Here is a 14,447-nt window from a genome sequence, read left to right as displayed (position 1 = left end):
CTCGATCCTAGTCTGCGAGACGTGAACTGCATTCACTGGTGCGCTTTCGGGGGGTGTCCAAAAATATCCATGCCTGGAACCTGCTTTAGCCAGTGTGTCGGCTTTCACATTTCCAGGGAGGGAGGAACGATGGTGACTTCGAACTTTGACGATCCCAAAAGTCCTGTTCTGTGCTCTCTCTAAAATGTGACGGAGCAATGGGGCTGAGGGGAGGGGTTTCCCGTCTGCGGAAACAAATCCTCTTGCTTTCCACAGGGGCAGGAATTCAGTGAGGCTGTTGCAGACATAGAGGCTGTCCGAGTATATGTCTGCTGGGCTGGGGAAGGAATCTGGGTGTTCCACTATGTATGCGATGGCCGCAAGTTCTGCTGCCTGCACGCCTAAGTGTCCTGGAAGTTTTATTGCTACTTCTTCTAGGGCGCGTCCCTGCGCGTCCTCGACATGTATACCGCAACCTGTTATGCGCTTCCCATCCAATACTGTGGAAGATCCATCCACATAGATCTTATGGGCTCGCACGTGTCCTTGTGCTGGGGGCTCTGGCTTGAACTACCTATCTTTCTGGGGGGTGTTTTAGCAATAAAGGGGCCTGTGTTGTGGTGTGGAGAGATAATTTCACATTCATGGGGGGTTCCGGGGTACTGTAGGTTGTCTGCTAAAAAGGTGTGCGTCTTTGTCCGTTTAACAGTGATGTCCCGTCCCTGCAAGAGAAGGGTCCATCTAGCTGCTCTAATCTGGTTTACTGTACAGTCCTTGAGTCGTCTGTCCAGTAAAAGTTGGGCGGGGGTGTGTTCGGTGAGAATTATGATGGGGTTCAGTCCGGTAATAAACAAAAAATACTGAACTGCCCAAAACACTGCGAGCAGGTGCCTCTCACAGGCTGAAAAACACTGCGAGCAGGTGCCCCTCACAGGCTGAAAATCCCTGCTCCACAGCATCTAAAACTCTGGAGGCGTAAGCTACGGGCCTTAACTGTTCGTGCCGTTCCTGGAGGAGCACAGCCGAAAGGGTGCGGTCTGTGGTTGCTACCTCTGTCGCGTAAGGGGAAAGCGGGTCTGGAACTTATAGTGCGGGGGCTGCTATGAGCGCCTATTTTAAAAAGTCCACAGCATCCGTATGCTGCGGAAGCCATTCCCAGGGGGCTCCTTTCTTTAGGAGGTCTGAGAGGGGTGCTGCCTTGCTGGCGAAACCGTCAACGTGGTCTCGGCAGTAGCCAACCAGTCCTAAAAACGACCGGAGGGCTGAAACTTTCTGGGGGAAGGGGCAATTTAGCAATCGAGTCAATCCTTTTATGCTCGATCTCGCGTTTACCATGTGTGATAATTGTTCCCAAATATATCACCTTATCTTCCAAAATCTCGGCCTTTTGGGGGTTCACTTTACAAACAATTGAGTGTAAGAGTTCCAGGAGTTCGGACAGAAGCTCAATGTGCTCTTCCTTGGTGTCTGTCTGCAGTAGTAGGTCGTCTACGTACTGGACCAGACATTCGGGGCGAGAGAATTTGGCTGAACCATTTGCCAGCTGTTGGTGGAAAATGGAGGGGGGGTTGTGGAATCCTTATGGAAGGCATGTCCACGTGTATTGCTGATTTTTAAAAGTGAAGGCAAATTTGTATTGGCACGCCTTTGCCAATGGAATGGACCAGAATCCATTACTGACATCCAAAACCGTAAAGTATTGGGAATTGAGCTTGAGCATGGTCTCAGGACTTGTTGCTACTGTGGGGGCTGCGGCGGGGGTGATTTTGTTGAGTTCCCGGTAATCGATGGTCAGTCGCCATGATCCATTGGGCTTTCTCACTGGCCAAATCGGGGCATTATTAGTGGAGGCTACTGATCTAAGTACGCCCTGCTCTAATAAGCTTTCGATTACTTTTGCGATTTTGCCCTCTGCCTCTTGGGGAAATCCATACTGTTTTTGGGGTCGAGGGTCAGGTCCTGTTATTTGTACGGAGCCAGTCATCCGTCCACAGTCGTGCTTGTGGGTCGCGAATGCTGCCCTGTTCTTTTGCAGAACTGCCCTAACCTGCTTGTCCGTGCTAAGCGTGGTCGGGTTGAACCAAAATCCGCCTACGGCGCTAATTTTGTTCGCGTATTCACCTATGTTGAGCGTTGCGGGGGCTCTTGCAGACTTCGCCATTTTCCAGACACACTGGTTGACTGGATTAAATGAAAGATTGTGGGAATTCATGAAATCGATTCCCAGAATGTGTTCTGCTGTGTGGAGCAGGTCAACTAAAACTATGGGGGGCTTGGTGGTAATGGTACCGATTTGAATGGGTACAGGGGCTGTGATGTGTCCCTGCTGTGAGTGGCCTTTAAAGCCGCTGAGGGTGATAGTGGCTGTAGTGGGCCACGTGTCCTTTTGGAACATGGTGGAGGAATTTATTGTGGTGCGGGACCCCCCTGTGTCCCAGAGAAATTCGATGGGCTGTCCCCGAATTTTCGCGGCAACTACCGGTCGTCTGGACCTATCCCAAAGGGTGTCGCAGACCCAACTGGGGGAGCCCGAACACCGTCAGTCCGTTCCGGTCAGGTCCGTCTGATCTGAACGGGCGCTAACACTATGAATGGGCTCTGTCTTCTTCTTACTCAGAGTGCCCGTCTGCTGGGCTCTCTGTGGCTTTCTAGGGACATTGCACTCTCTTGCGAAGTGTCCCAACTGTCCACAGTTGTAACACTCCTGTGACTTGGGTGGGGGGCTGTTCTTTCCTTCATTTACCCATGCGGGATTCTGGTGTGTTGTAACTGCCTGTATATCTGCGACGGCCTGCTTTTCTTCGGGAATTTTAACTGCGGGTTTGCTTTGTACAGATTGCTCCCAGGTGCGGGTCAATCCTTTTACGATCCATTTTTCGTTATGGGCCTCCTCTGAGGGATCATAACTCGCGCAAGCTTTCTGTCCTGTTTCTGTGGCATGGGAGATAAGGGTGCGGGACCATTTGGCCATGTTGTCTGGGGACAAATGGGCACGGTCTACGTCTCCAAAGACTGCTGCAAAATGGATCCACAGTCGTCCAGCAAACGCTGTGGGGTGCTCGGATTTCTTTTGCCTGCATTTGGTGAGGCCATCTACGGGGTCACCCCGGTTATATCCGATCGCATCCAGGATCGCGGTATGCATTTCTGCAAGGGTGCCTCCTCCTACATTCTGTGGGTCGGGAAGGGCTGCTGCGACTGAAGGGTCTAAACTTAAAACGGTGAGCTTTACATGCTCTCGCTCATCCAGGCCGTACATGGTCGCCTGATGCTTTATTGTGGCAAAGAAATGGTGGGGGTCTGAGATGGGGAGGAACGGTGTGATCTTATCGCATGCGTCCCGTAATTGGGTCACTGTTAAGGGGGTGGAGTATAGAAATTCGGTGTCGTCCGATGTGGCTGTGCGGTGGGTGGTTACTGGGTTCATTGGAGCCTGAACTATCTGCTGTGTGGGGGGTTCGGGCGCTTTCCTCTTTTGTGGCTTTCCCTGCGCTCATGTTCCCTGAACATATCTCTGCGCTGTTTCATTCAATTCTTCCCAATCAGGGCCGTCTTCCTTATCTAACTTTGCTCCAAAGGTTTCCTGGAATCCTTTCTGAACTGAAAGCAGCGATTTCAGCTCTGCAATCTGCTTCCGGCACTTTGCGTGATCTAGCGTGCTTTGTCTTTGCTCTGTGGTGGCAGCATGGAGTGCTCTTTACGCTGCCTTTAGGTCACTACACTGTCTCTGCAATGCTTCTACCTGCTTTTCTGTTTCTTCATGTACCAGGACTGCAAGTTGCGTGTCCTGATAGGCCTTTTCATATTGAGACTGGAAGCTGCTTAAGTGTGCCAGACGACTTCCAGTTGCGGCGATGACCAGCTAAGTCGCACGTTTCGGCAGCTCCCGGTGGAAAGGACTTTTGGGCTCTTAATAGGAGCTCCAACGGCAATTTTAACGGCTAAAAACACTGTGCGGTAAACCAGAAGGAAATCCCCCCTGGACACGGATGGAAAAAGGAGAGGAAAGTGGCCGGATTTCGGTGGATCCTCTAGAGCAGCGGCCAGGAAGGCAGGCACAAAGCAAGATGGCGTCGGAAGGAGGCAGTTTAATATGGGGCCCTGACCAACAAGAGTTCCTGCGGCGTTGCGTGGAAGGACTTAAAAAGGAGATGAAGAAGGAGCTGTTGGCCCCGATATTACAGGCGATTGAAGGGCTAAAGGAGGAGCAAAAGACCCAGGAGCAGGAGCTTCGGGTCGTGAAGGCAAAGGCTGCTGAGAATGAGGACGACATACAGGGCCTGGTGGTGAAGACAGAGATGCACGAGGCACAACACAAAAGGTGTGTGGAAAGGCTGGAGGTGCTGGAGAATAATGCGAGGAGGAAGAATTTAAGGATTCTTGGTCTTCCCGAAGGTGCAGAAGGGGCGGACGTCGGGGCATATGTGAGCACGATGCTGCACTCGTTAATGGGATCGGAGGCCCCGACGGGCCCGTTGGAGGTGGAAGGAGCCTATCGAGTTATGGCGCGAAGACCGAGGGCTGGAGAAATTCCTCGAGCCATAGTGGTGAGATTTCTCCGATATAAAGACAGAGAGATGGGCAAAGAAACCTCGGAGCAGTAGGTGGAAGAACGCGGTTATCCGCATATATCAAGATTGGAGTGCGGAGGTGGCGAGAAGGAGGGCAAGCTTTAATCGGGCCAAGGCGGTGCTGCACAAAAGGAAGGTTAAATTTGGAATGCTGCAGCCGGCAAGACTGTGGGTCACACATCAAGGGAAACACCACTACTTTGAAACGGCAGAAGAGGAGTGGACATTTATTGTTGAGGATAAACTGGAATAAGCGGGCTAGAAAAAGAACGTTTGGTATAAAGTGGTGGGGCGAATATGTGGGGTGAAGAGGGGGAAAAGGGGGAAGAGATGATTTCCCAAGTTGTTAATCCTGCGACCCTGTAACTTTTCTCTCTTCCCCATGTCGTGGGGGAGGGAGTATGAGGAGCTGGGGGCGCCGGCCATTGGGGGCGGGGCCAAATGGGAAGCGCGGGCTTTGTTCCCGCGCTATGGTAATCATGGCGGGAACAGGAAGCAGGAAGGAGGGGGCCTCGCACAGTGGGAGCCGAGGTCACGGGGGGAAGCCGAGGTCGGCCAGAGTTTGCTGACTTCTGGGAGCAACATGGGGGGTGCAATTACGCTAGTGAGGGATCTAGCGGGGGGGGGGGGTTAACTGGGTTGCTGCTGCTGGGGAGAAGGGGGAGCTGGTATGGGGTGGGGTGGGGTGGTCGGGGCGGGAGGGCGCCGTTGGGGGGAGATACGGCTACGTGGGAACCGATAAAGAGGGCACGGGTACTCACACACCTAAAGAAACTTAAGGCAGATGTGGTTATGCTGCAGGAGACGCATCTGAAACTGATAGACCAGGCCAGACTATGCAAAGGATGGGTGGGGCAGGTGTTTCATTCGGGGCTAGACGCAAAAAACAGGGGGTGGCTATACTAGTGGGGAAGCGGGTAATGTTTGAGGCAAAGACCATAGTGGCGGATAGTGGGGGCAGATACGTGATGGTGAGTGGCAAATTGCAAGGGGAGGCGGTGGTCTTAGTGAAAGTATATGCCCCGAACTGGGATGATGCCAACTTTATGAGGCGTATGTTAGGACGTATCCCGGACCTAGAGGTGGGGAAGTTGGTAATGGGTGGAGATTTTAATACGGTGCTGGACCCAGGGCTGGACAGATCGAGGTCCAGGACCGGAAGGAGGCCGGCTGCAGCTAGGGTGCTTAAGGACTTTATGGAGCAGATGGGAGGAGTAGACCCCTGGAGATTTAGTAGACCTAGGAGTAAGGAGTTTTCGTTTTTCTCCTATGTCCACAAAGTTTATTCACGGACAGACTTTTTTGTTTTGGGAAAGGCACTGATCCCGAAGGTGACGGGGACGGAGTACACGGCTATAGCTATTTCGGATCACGCTCCACATTGGGTGGACCTGGAGATAGGGGAGGAAAAAGAACAGTGTCCACCCTGGAGAATGAACATGGGATTATTGGCAGATGAGGGGGTGTGTTTAAGGGTGAGGGGGTGTATTGAAAGGTACTTGGAACTCAATGATGATGGGGAGGTTCAGGTGGGAGTGGTCTGGGAGGCGCTGAAGGCAGTGGTTAGAGGGGAGCTGATATCTATTAGGGCACATAAAGGAAAGCAGGAGGGTAGGGAAAGGGAGCGGTTGTTGAAAGAACTTCTGAGGGTGGACAGACAATATGCGGAGGCACCGGAGGAGGGACTGTACAGGGAAAGGCAAAGGCTACATGTAGAATTTGACTTGTTGACTACGGGTAATGCAGAGGCACAATGGAGGAAGGCACAGGGTGTACTGTACGAATATGGGGAGAAGGCGAGCAGGTTGCTGGCCCACCAACTGAGGAAAAGGGGAGCAGCGAGGGAGATAGGGGGGATGAGAGATGAGGAGGGAGAGATGGAGCGGGGAGAGTGAATGGAGTGTTCAAGGCATTTTATGGAAGATTATATGAAGCTCAGCCCCCGGATGGGAAGGAGAGAATGATGTGCTTTCTGGATCAGCTGGAATTTCCTAAGGTGGAGGAGCAGGAGAGGGCGGGACTGGGAGCACAGATTGAGACGGAGGAAGTAGTGAAAGGGATTGGGAGCATGCAGGCGGGGAATGCCCCGGGACCAGACGGATTCCCAGTTGAATTCTATAGGAAATATATGGACTTGCTGGCCCCGCTACTGATGAGAACCTTTAATGAGACGAGGGAAAGGGGGCAGCTGCCCCCGACTATGTCAGAGGCAACGATATCGCTCCTCCTAAAGAAGGAAAAAGACCCGCTGCAATGCGGGTCCTATAGGCCTATTTCCCTCCTGAATGTGGGCGCTAAGATTCTGGCCAAGCTAATGGCAACGAGGATAGAGGATTGTGTCCCGGGGGTGGTTCATGTGGACCAAACTGGGTTTGTGAAGGGGAGACAGCTGAATACAAATATACGGAGGCTGCTAGGGGTAATGATGATGCCCCCACCAGAGGGGGAAGCGGAGATAGTGGTGGCGATGGATGCCGAGAAAGCATTTGATAGAGTGGAGTGGGATTATTTGTGGGAGGTGCTGAGGAGATTTGGCTTTGGAGATGGGTATATCAGATGGGTACAGTTGCTGTATAGGGCCCCGATGGCGAGCGTGGTCACGAATGGATGGAGGTCTGATTATTTTCGGCTCCATAGAGGGACGAAGCAGGGATGTCCTCTGTCCCCGTTATTGTTTGCACTGGCGATTGAGCCCCTGGCCATAGCATTGAGGGGTTCCAGGAAGTGGAGGGTGTACTCAGGGGAGGAGAAGAACACCGGGTATCTCTGTATGCGGATGATTTGTTGCTATATGTGGCGGACCCGGAGGAGGGGATGCCAGAGATAATGCGGATACTTGGGGAGTTTGGGGATTTTTCAGGGTATAAATTGAACATGGGGAAAAGTGAGTTGTTTGTGGTGCATTCAGGGGAGCAGAGCAGAGAAATAGAGGATTTACCGTTGAGGAAGGTAACAAGGGACTTTCGGTACTTGGGGATCCAGATAGCCAAGAATTGGGGTACATAGGCTTAATTTAACGCGGTTGGTGGAACAGATGGAGGAGGGCTTTAAGAGATGGGACATGGTGTCCCTGTCACTGGCAGGTAGGGTGCAGGCGGTTAAAATGGTGGTCCTCCCGAGATTCCTTTTTGTGTTTCAGTGCCTCCCGGTGGTGGTCACGAAGGCTTTTTTCAAAAGAATCGAGAAGAGTATTATGAGTTTTGTGTGGGCCGGGAAGACCCCGAGAGTGAGGAGGGGATTTTTGCAGCGTAGTAGGGACGGGGGGGGCTGGCACTACCGAGCCTAAGTGAGTACTACTGGGCCGCCAATATTTCAATGGTGTGTAAGTGGATGGGAGAAGAGGAGGGAGCGGCGTGGAAGAGATTGGAGAGGGCATCCTGCAGGGGGACTAGCCTACAAGCTATGGTGACGGCACCGTTGCCGTTCTCACCGAAGAAATACACCACAAGCCCGGTGGTGGTGGCTACATTGAAAATTTGGGGGCAGTGGAGACGGCATAGGGGAAAGACGGGAGCCTCGGTGCGGTCCCCGATAAGAAATAACCATAGGTTTGTTCCGGGGAGAATGGATAGGGGATTTGGAACATGGCAAAGAGCAGGGGTAGCACAATTGAGAGATCTGTTCGTAGATGGGACGTTAGCGAGTCTGGGAGCGCTGACGGAAAAATATGGGTTGCCCCAAGGGAATGCATTTCGGTATATGCAACTGAGGGCTTTTGCGAGGCAACAGGTGAGGGAATTCCCACAGCTCCCGACGCAGGAGGTGCAGGATAGAGTGATGTCAGAGACATGGGTGGGGGATGGTAAGGTGTCGGGCATATATAGGGAAATGAGGAACGAGGGGGAGATCATGGTAGATGAGCTGAAAGGGAAATGGGAAGAGGAGATTGAGGAGGGGCTGTGGGCTGATGCCCTACGTAGGGTAAACTCATCGTCCTCGTGTGCCAGGCTAAGCCTGATACAATTTAAGGTGTTATACAGGGCGCATATGACTGGAGCACGGCTCAGTAAATTTTTTGGGGTAGAGGATAGGTGTGCGAGATGCTCGAGAAGCCCAGCGAATCACACCCACATGTTCTGGTCATGCCCGGCACTACAGGGGTTTTGGGTGGGGGTGGCAAAGGTGCTTTCGAAGGTGGTGGGGGTCCGGGTCGAACCAAGCTGGGAGTTGGCTATATTTGGGGTTGCAGAAGAGCCGGGAGTGCAGGAGGCGAGAGAGGCTGATGTTTTGGCCTTTGCGTCCCTAGTAGCCCGGCGCAGGATATTGGTAATGTGGAAGAAAGCCAAACCCCCGGGTGTGGAGACCTGGATAAACGACATGGCAGGGTTTATAAAGTTAGAACGGATTAAGTTCGTACTAAGGGGTTCGGCTCAAGGGTTCACCAGGCGGTGGCAACCGTTCGTCGACTACCTCACAGAAAGATAGAGGGAATGGAAAAGAAGAAGACAACAGCAGCAACCCACGGGGGAGGGGGGGAGCGGAGGAATCGGACGGACTCTCAGGGATGTCATTGTATATGTATAGGCACTTGTTTTAGGTAATGTATATTGGACTGTTGGATTGTTTCTTTGGAGAGTATTTATTTTTGAAAAGGCAGTTGCCATTTAGTTTGGTTTTTGTTTCTGTTCATATATTATTTATTTATTTGTTTAAAACTGGCCACTGTTATTTATATTGCTTTATTGTTGTTTAAAAGAAACACTACGTACTGTTATGTTTGGCCAAAAAATCTTGAATAAAATATACATTTTTTAAAAGTGTGCCAGACAAGACTGGTGTGCCCTTTTGGCATCCTCCACCTCTCCATCTTTTGCTGCCAACTTCTTCCTTAACTCTAAGTTCTCTCTTTCTACCTCGCTTACATCGACCTTACTCATTCGATGTATACCCCCTACTTCTTTCCGGAGCGTCCTAATGACCTCCTCTGTGCCTCGCAATTGTGCCAAGCAGGACACGATTGCCATCGGCTTGCGAGCTTTCCCTAAGCTCTTTTTGTGGATCTCGCTCAGGTTCTCCCACCAAGTATGTCCTATACTCCCGGGGCCTGATTCCTTGTTGTCACAGAATTCACTCCAAAGGGGCCATCCTTTCTCTTTGAGATATTTCCTGATCTCTTCCCCCCAAATGGGACATTGTCCCACTCTACTACTGCTGGTCGCTGCGACCGCAAATTCCTCTGGGTTCATGAGGCGTTGCATTGCCTGCATTGCCATCTTTTCTATCCGAATGCTGTTCTTCAAATTTGGGACAGGGGTATTAAGGCGGTGCTGTAAATACGGGTACAGCTTTCGCTACTTTCCATAGTACAAACTCCCGACAGTTTTGTCGCGACAAAAAATCTATCAGTTTTACCTTATCGCCCTGTTAGTCACGCATGCATACACACACTTCCGAATTATGAGGATGGATCCGAACTGCTTGAACCTTTGTGATTTTCTGTTCCCAATTGGATCACTAATTCAAATTCTGGGTTCTCCCGGAGTGGTTTTGCCACTTCTAGATCGGGTCCCGTCAGATGTCGCCAAATAATGTTGCTAACTTTCCGTAGGTTCAATTGCTCTGTTTTATTACATTTGCTCTCGAGTCGCCAGGTATCTTTATGATACCGCCACGAGGTTCAAGTCTGAGTAATGATTAATAACCCAATACACCGATTAGTAAGATTCAAATCAAAGCACATTTATTATCCACAGTAATTGCTACTCATGCACAAATTCTACATCTAAGCTACTTCTACAACTGACAGGCCTATACTTAACTTCGGACTGGCCCACCAGGTCAGGGGAACAAATGGTGCGCGATTCTCCACTCCCACGCCGGTTGGGAGAATTGCCTGGGCCGCCAATATTTCCGGGGTCGCTCTCCCAAGCGGCGGGAACGGCCCAGTCGAGTTTCGCGGGCCGCAGGCCGGAGAATCGCCGGAGACACCCAAAATGGCGATTCTCCGGCACCCCCGCTATTCTGAGGCCTGGATGGGCCGAGCGGCCAGGCCAAAACAGCGGGTTCCCCCCGGCGCCGTCCACACCTGGTCGCTGCAGTCGTGGGCGGTGCGTGAACACTGGGGGGGGTGGCCTGTGGGGGGGGCGAGGGGGGATCCTGCACCGGGCTTCACCTGGAATGTGGGGTGGCCCGCGATCGGTGCCCACCGATCGTCGGGCCGTCCTCTCTGAAGGAGGACCTCCTTCCTTCCGCGGCCTCGAAAGATCCGTCCCCCATCTTCTTGCGGGGCGGACTTAGAGAGGACGGCAACCACGCATGCGCGGGTTGGCGCCGGCCAAGCCGCGCATGCGCGGATGGCGCCCGTTATGCGGCGCCGGCCGCGTCATCTATGCGGAGCCGCTTTTACGCGGGCGACAAGGCCTGGCACATGTAGATGACACGGCCCTGATCCTGGCCCACTGTCAGGGCCTGAATCGGTCGGGACCGGGGCCGTTCCGTGCCGTCGTGAACCTCAACGGCGTTCACGATGGCGCGGCCACTTCGGCGTGGGAGTCGTGAATCCCGCCCATGGCCTTTCGTTCGGGTTCTGAGTCTGTGGGATTCGAAGTTGGTACGGATTGGTAGCTAGGAGCGCCTATCTCGTAGCGAGCGTTGAATTAAGACTTACTTTGTTCGGTAGTCACTGCACCGGTCACGATCAATGTTGGTTTGTGTTGCTGGGTGACCTGGGCAGGACAAAGAGATGAAGAGAGCAATTTGATCTTGGGGCTTAAATCTTATAGTCCCCAGGGGCTTCCCACCTTTCGGGGCGGACCCTGTACCTGGTCCCAAGTGATTGGACTTTGTCCCAATCGCTTGGTTCGATTTTCTCCAATACTGGAGCGGTTCCCTGATCAATGGGGGGTCTTGAGGTGCTCGTTCACCTCCTTTGTGTTGGCGCTTGCTGGCGCCGAGGAGTCTGGCTTTGCTTTGTGTGTCCAAAATGTTACTTATTGTTCCCGGGGATTGCTCATCAGTCTGCAGATGGCTGCTACATTGTTATGGTGATGGTCGCTTGTACCGATGTTGTCTGGCCTTTTGCAGAGTTTTAATACACAGCAAACCTGCACCTGCTGGTTTCTGTCTTGTTGGCTGACTTTCCCATCAGCCTTTGCCGTTCGCCATTTTAAATCGGGAGTTGGCCAATTTAGATGGCTACATGCTGTGGAGTGGACTAGTTGATAGTGTCACTGGTGAGGCTTCTGCCCTGAGAGAGGCAGTGTGCCAGGGAGGGTGCCAAAGGCCACAGTGCATGTGTCCTTTGTTTGGGGTGAGCTCTGGTATTCCTCTGCTTCCCCTGCAGTGGGACTACGCTTCTGATGAGCGCACTGAGGACTGGTAGCACCTGGTGTGTCACTAATTGAACTTGGCCACACACATCCCAGTTATGGGTCATCTGGGGTCTGAGGAAGGGCAGCACGGTGGCGCAGTGGGTTAGCACTGCTGTCTCACGGCGCCGAGGTTCCAGGTTTGATCCCGGCTCTGGGTCACTGTCCGTGTGGAGTTTGCACATTCTCCCCGTATTTGCGTGGGTTTCACCCCCACAACCCAAAGGTGGATTGGCCTTGCTAAATTGCCCCTTAATTGGAAAAAAATCAATTAGGTACACTAAATAAATTTTTTTAAATATCTGGGGTCTGAGATTTCCAGAGGGGCTGCTTGGGTGGACTTCCAGACGACCAGAGGCTCTGTGAAAATTTACAGGACACAATGAGCAGTCGGCAGAGTGAGCAGCCAGGGGCCTGTAACTTGTGCCAAATGGGTGCATTTAAAACAAACATTGCAGCAATGGCAGCCTGAACAGGCCACTGCAATCCTGAGGGGGGGACACTAAACCCACAAAGCTTTCGCCAGGTCACTCTCCACTACTTCTACTCCACCTGCCACGCCCCCCCTCCCCCACCACCCCCAGCAACATTTTACGTTTTACCTTTTCTCTCACCCTTAGCAGCCATGGCGCCCAGTCCCCATGCCTGCATGACTTCCGCCTGACAGGGACGGAGAATAGCGAAGGCCCGGAGCATATTGGGTCCAGTCTGCTATTGAAATGCAAATTAATTTAAATGTTGGTTATGTATGCCGGCGCGGAGCGCAAATCTCACTGTCGCCACTAATGAAGGACCGGAGCATGCCATTTGGTTCAGCGGCTGGCGTCAACCTCTATTTTGGCCAGACACGTGGGGCGAGATTCTCCCATACCCGGCCGGGCGGGGGGGTCCCGGTGGGACTGAGTGGTGTGAACCACTCCAGCGTCGGGCCACCCCAAAGTTGCGGAATCCTCTGTACCTTTAGGGGCTAGGCCCGCCCCGGATTGGTTGGCACCCCGCCGGCTGGCGTGGAAGGCCTCTGGGACAGCACCAGCCGGAGCCGAAGGGACTCCGCCGGCCGGCGGGGTCCGCATAGAGCGGCTGCAGCTGCTGATGTCATCCATGCGCGGGGGGGGGTTCACCTACACGTTGGCCATGGCGGAGGCTGACATGGCCGGTGCGTAGGAAAAGAGTGCCCCCCACGGCACAGGCCCGCCCGCGGATCGGTGGGCCCTAATCGGGGGCCAGGCCACCATGGGGGCACCCCCCCGGGGCCAGATCGCCCCGTGCCCCCCCAGGACCCTGGAGCCCGCCCGCACCGCCAGGTCCCGCCGGTAAGGGACCTAGTCCAATTTACGCCGGCGGGACCTGCATAGATCGCGGGCCGGAGAATCACCGGGGGGGGTGGGGGGGGGGGGGGCCGCTGACCGGCGCGGCGCGATTCCCATCCCCGCCGAATCTCCGGTGCCGGAGAATTCGGCGGCCAGCGGGGGTGGGATTCACGCCCCCCCTCCCCCTGCCGATTCTCCGACCCGGCCGGGTTGTCAGAGTATCCCGCCCAGATTCTCTTCCGCCCGACCACAATTTGCGTTTCCAGCGTTGAGGGGCAGAGACTTTAGTCCAATATATCTGGGATCTAATCTAATTAACATACAATAGAATCACTCCCTAGCCTGAGCTTGTTTTCATACAATGCAAGAACAATGACTTGTGGAAATACATCCCAGGGAGGTTCACAGAGGCTTAAAGAAAACCAGATCCTGTGCTAAAGAATCAGATGAGGCGAGCAATGGCAGGAGTTTTAAGGAAAGTCCGAAATGAAGAAAGGGAGGTGCAGAATCAAAAAGGTCAGGGAAGCAAATTCCAGAATCCAGGCATGGACAGCTCAGGTACAGTGGCCAACGTTGGGGTGCAAGAAGAGGGAATTACTGGAATACAATGTTCTGGAAATTTAGCTCCCGGGGTCTGGTGAAATGTTTAGAGATAGGGAGAAGCATGGCCACGGAAGAACATAAATACAAGGATGTGTGTTTTAACTTGGAGGTGGGATCAGATCAGATTATTGATTTGGGCTTGTATACCAATAATGGTTCATTACTTTTTTTGTTACAGAAGTGAACAACCATTGTACACGATCGAGGGATTAATAGGTGAGGGCACTGAGAAGAATCTTTGTCATCTGGAGAAAAGCCAGCATTTTCCTCGGTTATGAAACACCCCCGCAATTTGTAGTTTAGTGATTCTGTGTAGTATATCCTAACAAACTGGAAAGAATAGTGTTCTATGGAAATGATTACAGTCAGTACAAAATTCAACTGAAAGAAAATTGAATTCAAAAATGAACAGTAATTAGTAAAAAAAATATTTATCATAACCTAATCCATTCTCTACGCATAACATTGGCAAAAAAAACTGATAAATCATTCAACAAAATACAATGAAAGTCATACAAGTATTAATTATACTAATATAATAATAATCTTTATTGTCACAAGTAAGCTTACATTAACACTGCAATGAAGTTACTGTGAAAAGCACCTAGTCGCCACACTCCAGCACCTGTTCGGGTACACAGAGGGAGAATTCAGAATGTCCAAATTACCTAACAGCA

General features: G+C 52.3%; 1 protein-coding gene across 1 annotated transcript in view; it reads left to right on the top strand.

The window, feature by feature from the left end:
- The window catches only part of col28a1a (collagen, type XXVIII, alpha 1a), a 321,284-nt gene that overhangs the window by 294,451 nt on the left and 12,386 nt on the right, over window positions 1–14,447 (top strand). The window contains exon 36 of the mRNA XM_072509076.1: window positions 13,949–13,986. Coding sequence (XP_072365177.1) covers window positions 13,949–13,954 — 6 coding nt within the window. The 3' untranslated portion in view covers window positions 13,955–13,986. The remainder of the gene's footprint in view (window positions 1–13,948; window positions 13,987–14,447) is intronic.

The sequence above is a fragment of the Scyliorhinus torazame genome, chromosome 6 (assembly GCF_047496885.1).
Source record: "Scyliorhinus torazame isolate Kashiwa2021f chromosome 6, sScyTor2.1, whole genome shotgun sequence".
Taxonomy (NCBI): domain Eukaryota; kingdom Metazoa; phylum Chordata; class Chondrichthyes; order Carcharhiniformes; family Scyliorhinidae; genus Scyliorhinus; species Scyliorhinus torazame.
The sequence above is the reverse complement of the archived record's forward strand: the minus strand, read 5'-3'. Positions and strand labels throughout refer to the sequence as shown.